General features: G+C 45.0%; 1 protein-coding gene across 1 annotated transcript; it reads left to right on the top strand.

The window, feature by feature from the left end:
• Nucleotides 1-1,928: 1,928 nt before the first annotated feature.
• On the top strand, nt 1,929-12,516 carry LOC129712032 (major urinary protein 3-like). The gene is made up of 6 exons (XM_055660169.1): nt 1,929-2,618; nt 4,487-4,629; nt 5,927-5,997; nt 7,096-7,206; nt 8,397-8,500; nt 10,085-12,516. The coding sequence occupies exons 1-6, from the start codon at nt 2,502-2,504 to the stop codon at nt 10,124-10,126; spliced, it is 588 nt and encodes a 195-aa protein (XP_055516144.1). The 5' UTR covers nt 1,929-2,501; the 3' UTR covers nt 10,127-12,516.
• Nucleotides 12,517-14,244: the final 1,728 nt, after the last annotated feature.

Consider the following 14,244-nt stretch of genomic DNA (forward strand, 5'->3'; position numbering starts at 1 on the left):
ATGGTTACATTCCTGATCACAGCCCAGATTTCTTGTACTCTGTTTCACAATTTAACACATCAGGAAATGACCAGAAGAGTTGTGTGATTATTCAGTTCCACATTTCCCAGACAACCCACATGTTGTCGCTACCTAACATTTCCCAGCAAACAAAACAAAGTAGCCATAATTCTTCAAAATAATTTGTCGAAAACAAAATTCTATTCAAACAAATACTCAATTCAGATCAGATTCAGATTCAATTTAATTGTCATTGTCAGTGTACAGTACAGAGACAACGAAATGCATTTAGCATCTCCCTTGAAGAGCGACATAGCAAACGATTTGAATAAATAATAATAATAAGTGTCTGGGGGGGGGGGGTGGTGATTGGCAGTCTCCGAGGTACGTTGTTGAGTAGAGTGACAGCCGCCGGAAAGAAGCTGTTCCTCGACCTGCTGGTTCGGCAACGGAGAGACCTGTAGCGCCTCCCGGATGGTAGGAGGGTAAACAGTCCATGGTTGGGGTGAGAGCAGTCCTTGGCGATGCTGAGCGCCCTCCGCAGACAGCGCTTGCTTTGGACAGACTCAATGGAGGGGAGCGTGGAACCGGTGATGCGTTGGGCAATTTTCACCACCCTCTGCAATGCCTTCCGGTCGGAGACAGAGCAGTTGCCATACCATACTGTGATGCAGTTGGTAAGGATGCTCTCGATGGTGCAGCAGTAGAAGTTCACCAGGATCTGAGGAGACAGATGGACCTTCTTCAGTCTCCTCAGGAAAAAGAGACGCTGATGAGCCTTCTTGATCAGAGTAGAGGTATTGTGGGTCCAAGAGAGGTCATCGGAGATGTTGACTCCCACGAACCTGAAGCTAGAAACACGTTCCACCTCCGTCCCGTTAATGTGGATGGGGCTGTGCGTGCCGCCTCTGGACTTCCTGAAGTCTACAATGAGCTCCTTGGTCTTCTTGGAGTTAAGGGCCAGGTTGTTGTCAGCGCACCATGCTGCTAAGTGCTGGACCTCCTCCCTGTAGGCCAGCTCATCGTTGTTGCTGATGAGGCCAATCACCGTTGGATCATCTGCATACTTGATGATGGTGTTAGTACCATGTACAGGTGTGCAGTCATAGGTGAAGAGGGAGTAAAGGAACTTACAGGAAATCCAAGGATCAATATCAGATGGTAAGTATGGAGAATCTGTTCGTTCCAAGATTATAACATGGACATCATCCATTTGGAGTTGTTAGGCCTGGACCTCAGTATGGGTGCTGTCTACGGAGGTTTACGTTCTTCCCGTGACCGTGTGGGTTTTCTCCGAGACCTTTGGTTTCCTCCCACACTCCAAAGACGTACGGTTTGTAAGTGAATTGGCTTGGTATAAGTGTAAATTGTCCCTAGTGTGTGTAGGATAGTGTTGGTGCACGGGGATCGCTGGTGGAACTCGGGGCCGACTATGTGGGCCGAAGGGCCTATTTCCGCACTGTATTTCTAAACTAAACTAAACTCTGGCGACTAGAACAGAAAACCAAGGACTGCTCTCCTTCCCGATACAGGGAGTGCTGGACTGTGTGTCCAGTTAAACCAAGGCCTCCGTACCCTTTTCAATAGATATATAGTAACTCCAGCTCCATGTGTTACCCACAAATAGACTTGCATTTACACCGCAGCTCTGCTTCAAGAGATTTTCAAGGGTTGAAATCCCTTTGAAATGTTGTAATAATCTGAAGCACTGCAGACAAATTATCTAGAGTAGGATTTTACAAGCAACGTTGTGACAATGTCCATATTAATCTGTTGTTTGTAGGATTAATTAAAATAAAAGAATATCAGCCAGCATTCTGCCCGGTCTTGAAGTTGTGCTCTGGGATCAATTTGGAGTTGTTAGGCCTGGACCTCACTGTGGGTGTTAAAGAAGGAACTGCAGATGCTGGAAAATCGAAGGTACACAAAAATGCTGGAGAAACTCAGCGGGTGCAGCAGCATCTAGGGAGCGACGGAGATAGGCAACGTTTTGGGCCAAAACCTTGGGTTTCTCTAGCATTTTTGTGTACCTCAGTATGGGTGCTGTCTGTACGGAGTTTGTAAGTTCTCCCCGTGACCGTGTGGTTGAGCTCCAACCCAGGGGGCAGGCAGGCAGGCCCTGGTTTAGTGTTCCAGATAACGTCAGCCTTGCTATTGTGCTCAAATTGCTGGCATGGGCCTTGGACCCACCACATTCTGACTTGGAGGCAAGAGTGTCACCCATTGAGCAAGAGCTAAGAGCAGTCAGCATTGTCAGCTCCCAGGGTCGGGCAGAACATTCCGTTATTGCTTCTGGTTAAAGATCTTCTTTATGCACAATAATAGCTCCTGGCAGTAGCCCAAAAAAACACATCATCTTGTGATGAAACCAGAAAGGGACAGGATGCTATTGGGCAAAACATTTTGCCCATATTCAGATTGCAACAAACTCCAAGGCTCCTATATAAACTCCAGTGCTGCTAACTCTCTACAAGACGTTGACAAACAACGCGGCCAGGACAATGGTTGCCCTCTCCCTGCTGATCTTCATCGCTGCCAGCCTGATGCAGTTGTCCGCAGCTGGTCCATCCGACTGTAAGAAGTTCCTGCCGAAAAAGATCGACCTGAAGAGTCAGGCGGTAAGGAAGCATAAATCAAACTGAAAACGACAAAGATAATAGCTGCCATTTCTCAAATCTTTGTTTGTGCAAAACCATTTTATTTATTTTTTAAAGTGTTTTTTACTGTTATTGTGGAGAGTTAGAACATGGTGAAATGTTTTGCTATAGCAGGCTCCCACAAACAAAACGGCAATGACCAAACAATCTGTTATCAGTGAGAATAGTTGAGGAGTGAACATTAGGCAGGACATTATGATAAATGTTATATTAGGATTAGGACTGAGATGTGGAAAAACATTTTCACTCAAACTGTGGAATCTGTGGAATTCTCTGCCACAGAAGGCAGTGGAGGCCAGTTCACTGGATATTTTTAAGAGAGATTTAGCTCTTAGGGCTAAAGGAATCAAGGGATATGGGGGGAAAACGAGGAATGGGGTACTGATTTTAGATTTGAAGAAGGGTCTCGACCCGAAACGTCACCCATTCCTTCTCTCCAGAGATGCTGCCTATCCCACTGAGTTACTCCAACATTTTGTGTCTACCTTCGATGTAACCCAGCATCTGCAGTTCTTTCCCACTGATTTTAGATGATCAGCCATAATCCTATTGAATGGCGGTGCTGAAGGGCCAAATGGCCTACTCCTGCACCTATTTTTCTACATCTATGTTTCTAAATCATTAAAATGGTGCAATGAGAACTTTTATGACATTCTTGGAGGGTAATGGCTTAAAAATTGCATCAAAAGGTAGCTCAAGAGTTTTTTGTTCATGACGGAGACCTGAACCTTGTCTAAATAACACGGTACAACTGGCCCATTGAATACATGAGTACTTGACTTTGATTCAGAACATGCAAACCTTCCGTCACTTCTCTCAGAGAGATACACCAGTTTGTCCTTGAACCCATTGGAAGAGTGTCTCCAGTTCTCAGCTAAGCTTCAGTTACCATGGCTTGTGTGGTTCTGCTCTATTTACAAACCTGACTGATCTCTCCAGCCATTGAGGAGTTGGTGGATGACAAATCAGGAACGTGGGTTCCATCGACCATGCCAGCAATGTAGACCCGCCCTGCAGTGTGACAAAGAAGGGGAGGTCTCCAGTGGCCAGGGCAATATTCACTCTTCATCCAAAGTCATTAACATCGACAATCAGCTATTCATCCCCTTCCTGCTTAAAGCAGCTTTCAGGGCATGGATGGTTGCTGCGTTTCAGATATTATACACAGCATGAAAACAGGCCCTTCAGCCCAACTTATCCATGCCAATCAAGATGTCCCATCTAAGGTACTCCCATTTGCTAGTGTTTGGCCCATACCAGTCTAAACCTTTCCTATCCATGCACCTGTCCAAGTGTCTTATAAATGTCGTTATAGTATTGGTTTCAACTGCCTCCTAGGGCAGATCGTTTCATATACCCATCACCTTCCAAGTAAAGACGTTTCCCCTCATGCTCCTGTTAAATCTTGCCCATCTTAACTTAAATCAATGTATGGTTTTTGATTTCCCTATCTTGAGTTAAAACTTCTATGCATTCACCCTCATGATTTTATACACCACCACAAGATCATCCCTCAGCCTCTTGTGCTCCAAGGGACAAAGTCCTAGCCCTCCCGACCCCTCCCTATAGCTTAGGCCTTCATGTTCTGGCAAAATTCTCATTCATCTTTCCTGCACTTGTTCCAGCTACAGAGAACTTGGTTCAAGTTTACTGGCAGTATAATGTCTATACTTTATAAGTATCTCATTGTTTGTAAAATACTTTGAGACATCCTGACAAGCTTTGTTGTACCTTTGAAGATGATGTCACAGTACCTGTGTCTATAGTAGAAATGTTGAGAAACCTTTAGCATTCACTACGATGCCTTGTACTCTCTTCATCTCCAATAGTTCTCTGGCAAGTGGTACTTACTGCGCTGGGCAACACAGTACGAGCCTTATCGAAAGGAGTTTGGCCACGTGGACAATGCATACTTTGTCAACTCACCTGTTGTCCGAATGAACAAAACATTGATGAAGGGCTACATGCGAGTGTAAGTCCACTTTACTCAGGGTCTTCCATCTCGTCCCTCCTTGGTAACTGGCTAAGCACATTCAGCCTGTGACCCTGGCCATGCACACTGGCACCACAGGTAGTGTGGCTGCCTGGGCTTTATCCCAACATCCAGTGCCATCTGTGTGGAGTTTGCACGTTCACCCTGCGACCGTGTGGGATTCCTCCGGGTGCTCCGGATCCTGGACCTGGGGATTGGAATCTTAAGTTGCCGCTGCGGGGTAGTGGAGTAGTTGATGCAAAATGATGATAGAGAACAGCGGCACGGTGGCGCAGCGGTAGAGTTGCTGCCTTACAGCGCCAGAGATTCAGGTTCAATCCAGACTACGGGTGCTGTCTGTACGGAGTTTGTACGTTCTCCTCGTGACCATGTGGGTTTTCTCCGAGATCTTCAGTTTCCTCCCACACTCCAAAGACGTACAAGTTTGTAGGTTAATTGACTTGGTACAAATATAAATTGTCCGCGTGTATGTAGGACAGTGTTAGTGTGGGAGATCGCTGGTTGGTGAGGACCCGGTGGGCCGAAGAGCCTGTTTCCGCACTGTATCTCTAAACTAAACTAAAGAAGCAGCAATTGATGGGATTGCTCAAAACCTCTGGTAATAACTTCTTTCTAAGAAGTGTTCACATTTTTGCTGCCCTTCGGATGAGGAGAAATTGATTTTCATGACCGTGAACCCAGTTGGGAAATCAGTAAACTCTATCCAGGGGATCACTGATCACTTAAAGCAGGGGTCGGCAACCTTGTGCAAAGGGGCCCGATCCCATGTCTGTGAGCGTTTGGAGGGTTGCATCAAATAAATATATTTAATAAACCTCAACATATTTATATATTTATTTATACAATGCGCTGTGCGGTTCAGGTCTGAGTGTTCAACTAGTGGAAGAGTCTTAAAGGTATGGATAGGGGGGGGGGGGGGGGGGGGGGGGGGGGGGGGTGGGAGGGGGGGGGGGGGGGGGGGGTGGGAGGGGAGCAAAACGTGGTTTTAGGGCCGGTTATTTAAAACCAAAATTAAATGTAAAAGTAAAGGTGTTAAACATATTCCCAAAATGTTGGTCTATTCACATTGGAATTACAGGTGTAGAACTACATTCTACACCAGAATGCAAAGATAGTGCAGCAACTCAATGGAGCATCCACAGGAGAGGGAATAATCCAGCAATAAATCAATCCATCAAATGAACTGAGGCCCAGAGGAGGGAATAAAGCCAGTTACACAGGGAAATGGACTCACCAGTTCTTACTTGGACACCAATTCCTTTTTTATTTCACCCAGAGGAGACGAATGCATCTCGGAAATAGAGGCCTACCGCTTGTCAAATAATGGCATGGATTTCACCTGTGAAGGCAAGTACCAATATTAGGAGTTAAGCAAAAGTATGATTGATTGTGCATCTTAGCTCAGCAAATGACAATTATGATTTCCAAAAGTCATCTGAACAGATATATAGTTAGGAAGGGCGTAGAGCAATATGGGCCAAATACAGGCAAATGAGGCTAGCCCAGAATGTCAACTTGTTGGCATGGACAAGTTGAGCCAAAGGGCCTGTTTCCATGCTCCATAGCTCTATCATTCAATGGGTAGAAATATCACGTTGATAAAACTCAATAGTAACATTCAAACTTGGGAAAATCACTAGCCACTCAATTCTGCCATTTAAGAGGATGATGTCAGGTAAATCTGACTTTTGTCTAGAAATTGGAATGCAAAGCACACTTTCGTTTAGGTACAAATCATGCAATGTTGAATAGGACGGGAGTGAATTTGCTCTGTCTGTAATAATTTCCATGGTCAATGCCAGATAGTCTTTCGGGTTTTAACCTTGCTGCGTTTGGACATCGTAGTAATGTTACAACAAGCGCATTTACCAGGTTTGACACAGGGCATTTCAGCGAGTGTCTGAATTCACCTGGGCCAGACAGGTAAGGACAGCAGACACCAGTAGGACACAGGTGAACCAGATTTTTTAAATGATAAAATCACAGTTCTTGTGAGCATTATTACAAAGTCCAGTTTTTTTTTTAAATTCCAGGTTATTTACTGAATTTAATTTCCTCAGATTCCTAAGATTTGAGCTCTGGGCTGGATGTCAGTCCAGGCCTTCGGCCTATTGATCCCAGAATCTAAGCACAGTGCCACCCAGTGGCGGACTGGGTCTAAAAATATTGGTTGCCAGGAGACAAAGGGGGCCCACTTCATCAGAGGCCCCCTTGATATGGGAGGCCCCTTTCATCAGGGTCCCACTTGCCATCGGGCAAGCTAACACCCTGGCCAGTCCGCCACTGGTGCAACCAGTTTATTGTTTTTCAATAACCTGCTACAAGCAACTCCCAATCTTGCCGTGCAACAATATATCTGCAATGGGCCCCACATTCCTAAACATTGCTTTCTACTTGGGAAATTGTCCAATGGATGAAGTTTTTTTTTTCTTTGTTCACTTGTAGCCAAACCATTTATGGTGTTCAGAATTCTCAACACAAAGATTCGAACTTCCTTGCTTTTCCACATGCAAGAGAAGAGAGAAGGCAGAATCTTCCACACAATCTCCCTCTATGGTGAGTGCACGATGCCTTATGCAGGTAAACGCTCAATGAAGAATAGTTTCTAAGCCACGGTATCTTTAGTTTAGTTTATTATTGTCGCATGTATCAAGGTGCAGCAAAAAGCTTTTTGTTGCATGCTACCCGATCAAAGACAAGACTATAACTGATTACAATCAGGTCATCCACAATGTACAGATAAAAGGTACAACCTTTAGTTCAATATTAAATCCGATAAAGTCAGATTAAAGATAGTCCAAAGGTCTCCAATGAGGTAGATGTGAAGTCAGTACCACGCTCCACCTCAGGGGTCGGCAACCATGTTCTGCACAGGGGCTGGGACGCATGTCTGTGAGCGGATGGCGGGCCACATCTATCGCGTGTACACATGGGTCCCGCCCCCATCCCGCCCGTGCCGGCGGCTTTGCGCAGGTTGCGGTACAGACAGAGCTCGGCCACACTCGGGGCGGGCGCTCGACGGGCCAGATGACCGGGTTATGGGCCACATTCGGCCCAGGGGCCGTAGGTTGCCGACTCCTGCTCTAGCTCGTGAGAAGATGGTTCAGATGCCTGATAGCAGCTGGGAAGAAACAGTCTCCAAATTGGAAGTATGAGTTTTCAAATTGCTGTACCTCTTAGGTGAGGGTGTGACCAGGGTAAGACTGGTTCTCAAATATGCTGGTGGTCTTGCTGAGGCAGCGTGGTCTAGAGGGAGGCAATGGAAGGGAGGTTGGTTTGCCTGATGTCTGGTCTATGTTCACAACTCTCTGCAGTGGGTCAGAGGATTTATCTTACTTCCTACCCTGTTGTCCCTCCAGTTGCCCCTCCAGTTGCCCCTCATTCATCCCCCTGCTCTTTTAATCTTCCCATCTATCCATCTTTACTTCTACCTGCTCACCTCCACTCCCCTCCATCCCCCTTGCCGCCTACCCTAGTCCCTATGTTACGTACCTACACCCTTCCTCCTCCTCTTCCCCTTCCCCTTCTACTTCCCTCTACGAGCCTCTCTCTCTTCTACCAACTTGCTCCTTTCACCCACCCCTTGACCCAAAGGCACCACCTCCAGTCGTCTTGCAAACAATATTGCCTCTTTATCAGATGTGTCTTCTCGTAGTCAACATGTACCAAGGCAAATAGGAACTTACCACCCTCCTCAAGATTTATCACCAGGGAACATAAACCATTTTATTTTTGTTCTTCAACAGGTCGAAATCCAATTGCAATGGAAAATGAATTGAAGATCTTTGATGATCAGGTGCAATGTGTGGGAATGAAGAGTGATAAAATTGTAGTCCCACCTCGACTGAAGGTTGGCTTCTTATTTTCATTCCAGACATAAATGCTCAGGATAGACACAAATAGCTGGAGTCACTCAGCAGGTCAGGCAGCATCTTTGGAGAGATGGAATAGGTAACATTTAGGGTCGAGACCCTTCCTCTGAAGAAGGGTCTCGACCTGAAGCATCACCTATTCCTTTTCACCAGGGATGCTGCCTGACCCGCTGAGTTACTCCAGCTGTGTGTGTCTACCTGTGGTTTAAACCAGCATCTGTAGTTCCTTCCTACATATAAATGCTCAGGATATAGTTTTCATGTGACAAGTCATAACTCCCTGAAAATGACAATATAAACAGATAGAGTGGTAAAGAAGGAATATGATAGGCTTGCTTTCGTAGGATAGGGGATTGAACATAAAAATCAGGATGCTTCTTTATGGGAGGTTAATCAAAATGATGCCTGGATTAGGGGGGTATTAGCTACAGGGAGTGGCTAGACAGACTTGGATAGATTTCCCTGGAACATTGGAGATTACGGTGGGACCTGATAGAAGTATATACAATTATGAAAGGCATAGATAGGGTAGACAGTCAGAACCTTTTTCTCAGGATGGCAAACTCAAAGACTAGAGGTCACAGCTTTAAGGTGAGAGGGGTAACATTTAAAGGAGATGTGCAGAGCAAGTTTTAGTTTTTTTATACACAGAGGGTGGTTAGTGCCTGGAATGTGCTGCTGGGGGTGGTGTTTGCAGAAGATGTGATTGTGGCATGCAAGAGATTTTGAATAGGTATGTGGATATGCAGGGATTTAGGGATATGGATTAGGTGTAGGAAGATAAGAGTTGGTGTTGGCACAATATCGGCCGAAGGGCCTGTTCCTGTGCAGTATTGATCTACATTCTACATTCTATGTGATGGTACATGCTGGTAGAGCATACTGATACCTTAAAGAGTTAAATGCTGGATTTTCAAATGGTTAGAATTTTTAATGTTGCAAGATTAGTACTAAAGTTTAAAAAAATACAATGTAATAATTCAATTATGTGGTCAGTCTTTTAAACAAGTTAAGCAGCTTATTGGATGACAATCTGCCCTAGACACCATAGCAAGGAACATTATGCCTTCCAGCACCTTTTTGTTTTCAAAATCATTGGTTTTCGCAGCTCAAAAGCAAAGACCTAATACTTATGTCTTTATTGACAATAATTTCCAACTACACCTGTCATCTGCCAGTCTCACAAATATGAGTGCATCAGAAATACTGTCCCTGCTCTAAATTGCATCAAAACACTAAGTTCTGGAGTAACTCAGTGGATCAGGCAGCATTTGCGGAGGGAATGGTCCCGACCCAAACGTCACATCACCTAACCATTCCCTCCACAGGAGCTGCTTGACCCACCGTGTTACTCCAGCACTTTGTGTTTTACTCGAGATTCCTGCATCTGCAGTTCCTTGCGTCTATCAAAAATTCTGTAATCACTTGACTCAAAGTAAACTAGAATTTGTTATCATGCTGATGAAGCTGTAAATTCCTGATATACTCTGATAGAATAAACACAGTTACTGCTGTCTTAAACACGTTCCCCATTACAGAATGCTATGTTTTCTCTCCTTCAGGCTGAGTGCAGCCCACAAGACACAGTGGAAGCCATCAAATGAAAATAAAAGCACCAACTCCTCAGCAAGGAGGAGCTTTGGAAATCACTGTCCACCAACACATTTCCAAAATTAAGTTTCTGTATCAATTCCAAGTTAGCAAAGACTAGTCACTGTACACTCATTTAGCACTAGTCCCGAGATTATTTTGTAACAAGAGTCCCACCAGGGATCAGACCAGCAGGTTCTCTCACTGATGGTACAGATTTAAAAACAGCTTAATCCAACAACAATGCAGGTTCAGTTTGGTTTGTTCAGGTCAGCAAATAACTGCACTATTCAAACTGTTGGTTTGTAAGCCACCCAAGTCCCCCCCCCCTTCCCTTTTCCCCCTCCTTCTCTTCCCTGTGCCCCATCTGGATGATCTTTTCTCCCTTTCTCCTTACCCTTCCACCTGCATCCCTTACTCTCCTCTGGCTTCACATTCTGTGTCTTCTTCTATCCTTATCTCACACATTTTGTCTGTTCATCTCCGACTGCTGTCTAATCATCTGCCAATCAAACCCTCCCCCCCCACCCCTCACCTGCATCCATCCGTGTCCCACCCACACCTCTCTTCCAGTTTCTCCCCCCTCCCCCCACTATAATCAGTCTCCCCGTGTCCCAACCCAACGTGACACCTATCCATGTTCTCCAGAGATGCTGCCTGATCTGCTGAGCTAATCCAGCACTGCGTCTTTTTTTTTTTATAAACCAGCATCAGCAGTTCCTTGCCTCAATATCATGACAATGCTCTGCCCAACAAGAGTGCAAACTCCACACAGACAGCACTCGAGGTCAGGATTGAACTAGTCTCTGGCACTGTAAGATAGACAGTAGCTCTGCCACCTGCACCACTATGGAAATGATAGCTTCGCAAATCTCCTCACCATCTATGCTATTGATGTAGATTAGACATGTTTGAGGTCAACTGTAACTCACCCGTGAGAAAAACACAATCAAATCTAGTTATTTAATCTTGACAGGAGTATTAAAGCAATGGATCCCAAGAGAACACAATGCACTTTTGTTGCCTTAAATGGCCCCCATGATTGTTTTGATTTACAGGCATTATTCAAAGAGAGCGCAGTGTAATGTCTCTGAATACCAGGTCACAGGAATCCTTCTATTCAAAGAGTGGGGAATGTTAGTGGAATGGGAGCATTCAATTCTTTAAGGAGTTGTTTTGACAAAAAGACCCGAGAGGAAACAAATACATTTATTTTAAACCATTTAAATCAAAGTGAATTATTATAATCAGGAATAAGGCGTCTGAAAGGGTGGTGGAAATAGATTTAATAATAATGTTCAAAGGGGAATTGGATACATCTTAGAAAAGATAAGCAGGGTTTTGGGAAATTGAAGCAGAGTGGGATAATTAGATAACTCGAGGAACCGGCAAAGTCACAACAGATTGGCCGCTCTCTATTTCAAATGATGAACCAATATATTGTTGTGTTTAAAACTCCTACATGCTATCAGTTTGCTGTCATTGAGAAAAGTACAGAATATTAATAGACAATAGATAATAGACAAAGAATGAGGAAAACTGAGAATGGGAAATGTTCAGCTTCATCTGTTCCTCCCCTTCCCTGGCTCCAGTTGCCTTTTCCTTTGTCCTTGTCTGCTTCCACCGATCACCCGCCTACCTCAATTTCTCAACTCCACCCCTTCACCACCCCCCACCCACCCCGTGGTCTCAATCTGCCCCTCATCCGCTCCTATGTACACCAATCACATGATGGCCCATCTCTCCCCTCCTCCTTCCTTCAAACTGGCCATCTTCCCTCTCCACTCAGTCCTGATGTAGGGTCTCGGCTCAAAACCTAGGCCATCCCTTCCTCTCACACCCCCTCTCCAGCAGATGATGCTCAACCTGCTAAATCATCACTAGTTTATTAGCGTGCTTCATTTTGCTTGCAATTTCACCAGAGTGACAGTGGCAGTATAACAGTGGGCCATGGGATCTTCATGCACCGAGTATGTATAACAGCAGAACATGAGAATGGGAAGAAGAGAATTCGATAAAAAAACAACTCAACCTCAAACGACCACGATGCCAATTCCTGAACCACATTGTCCTACTTTTAGCGAGGTCGATGGCTATGTAGGGAATAGATGGATATGGATCAAGTGCAGTCGGAGATTGGTTTAACCTGACGTCATGTTCGGCATGGACATCGTGGGCCGAAGGGCCTGTTCCTGTGCTATACTTGTTCTATGTTCTATGTAGTCAGATATTGATTAATCTTCCTAGAATAAAGGAAACAAATAGAAATACATCCATGTGGAAAACGAATGACTTATTCTTTCTTGTACCCAACTTGTAAGTGTACTACACTGTTGCCATGTAATACAGACACGTTCACCATCAATATTTCTTTCTTGTGAATAAAACTTTACTTTGCACAGCACTATACTGCCAGTTATTTGTGTACTTATTAATTAAATGTGTTTCAGTATCAGATGGGATGTTCCAAAAGGTCAATTTTAAGTTGAAATAATGAATGAATGTAAGATAAATGGAAATGACACAGTCATAAGTTAAGTCATAGCAGTAGAATGAGGCCATTTGGTTACTCCGCCATTCAATCATGGCTGATCTATCTTTCCCTCTCAACCCTATTCTCCTGCCTTCCCCCCCATAACCCCTGATGTACTAATCAAGAATCAGTCGTCTCCCACTTTGATTCCTCTGCTCACCTGCTCTGTTTAGTTTAGAATGGAAAAGCTAGAAACATGCGCTTTGGCCCACACCGATCATCGATCACCCATGCATACGATTTCCATGTTTCTCATCCACTCCCTACACACTAGGGGTAATTTACAGAGGCCAATTAATCTAGAAAATTCGCACATCTTTGGTCACAGGTAGGACGTGCAAACTCTGCACAGCCAGCACCAAGGACTACCAGCTGCACCACTATGCCACTGTTTTGGGGCATTTCCTCTTTGGCCATGTCCTCACCCAGACTCCCTACTACAGCCACATGTCTTTCCAGGCTGTGCCTTGCCTCATCCCCACCTTCTCCTCCCCCCCCCCCCCCCCCCCCCACTTCACTCAGTTTGGAGGACGATCCCGACCCAAAACTTCATTAGTTCATTCCCATAGTGGATGTTACATGACTTACTGAGTTTCTTCCAGCATCAGCAGTTTCTTGAGTCTCCAATGACACAGTCATCTTGGGGTTTCTGTGATCTTCGGATACTCCGAAGAGTTTAATATCTCATAATGTGCTTATGTAATGTTGTTACAGTTGCAACAGGAGAAGTTCGAATGATGTGACCCTCTCACTACATCACTGGTATCACTGTGCTTTGAATGCCATGCACAGTGCAAATTGCAACAATGCAAGAATGGTGCAGCAATGGAAAAGGACAATGATGTCAGCAATTAGAATTATTCAGCGTTAGAAATTGTGGACGATGACCAATTAGATAATTTGCCAGGTGCTCACAGGGAAAACAAAAGCTGAAAGGAAAATGCGATTGTTATATTTAGGATTCTAAAGGAGCTTGACAAATCCAAAGATAGACACAAAATGCTGGAGTAACTCAGCGGGACAGACAGCATCCTTGAAGAGAAGGAACGGGTGACATTTCAGGTCGAGACCCTTCTTCAGACTGAGAGTCAGGGGAGAGGGAAACAAGATATGGAAGGGTGCAAAGAACATACAAGGTGAGAAAAGAACAGATCAAAGCAGACAATTCCAAGTTTAATAAAGTATCGGAGTTCTCGACAAGTCCTACAGTAAGATTGTTACACCTAAGGTACTGGAAGAGAGAAGGTGGGAGACAGTGAGAAAGGGAGGGAAGCATGGAATGCCAACGTCCCCGGGTGTTGTACCTCTTGTAAACAGGTTCACCCGCTTAGAAGCTGTCGGGACAGAAGACGTTTTACACTGAGCGGCGGACTGGCTTGCGATGCGAAAAGGACTGTTGAGCCAAAACCAAAAAGGCCTAAGGCAGGCAAGGCCATTGTAGTGGGAGACTCCATTGTGAGAGGTACGGACAGGGGTTTCTGCGACAACAGACGGAATTCGAGGATGGTGTGCTGCCTTCCTGGTGCCAGGATCCAGGATGTCACGGACAGAGTGCAGAAAATCCTCAAGGGCGAAGGTGAACATCTGGAAGTGGTAGTG

This window comes from Leucoraja erinacea, chromosome 31 (assembly GCF_028641065.1).
Source record: "Leucoraja erinacea ecotype New England chromosome 31, Leri_hhj_1, whole genome shotgun sequence".
In the NCBI taxonomy this organism is placed as follows: Eukaryota; Metazoa; Chordata; class Chondrichthyes; order Rajiformes; family Rajidae; genus Leucoraja; species Leucoraja erinaceus.

Coding starts and splice junctions, on each gene's coding strand:
- LOC129712032 (XM_055660169.1), top strand. CDS start 2,502: ATGGTTGCCCTCTCCCTGCTGATCTTCATCGCTGCCAGCCTGATGCAG. Junction 7,207..8,396: donor CCACACAATCTCCCTCTATG/GTGAGTGCACGA, acceptor GTTCTTCAACAG/GTCGAAATCCAATTGCAATG. Junction 8,501..10,084: donor TAGTCCCACCTCGACTGAAG/GTTGGCTTCTTA, acceptor TCTCTCCTTCAG/GCTGAGTGCAGCCCACAAGA.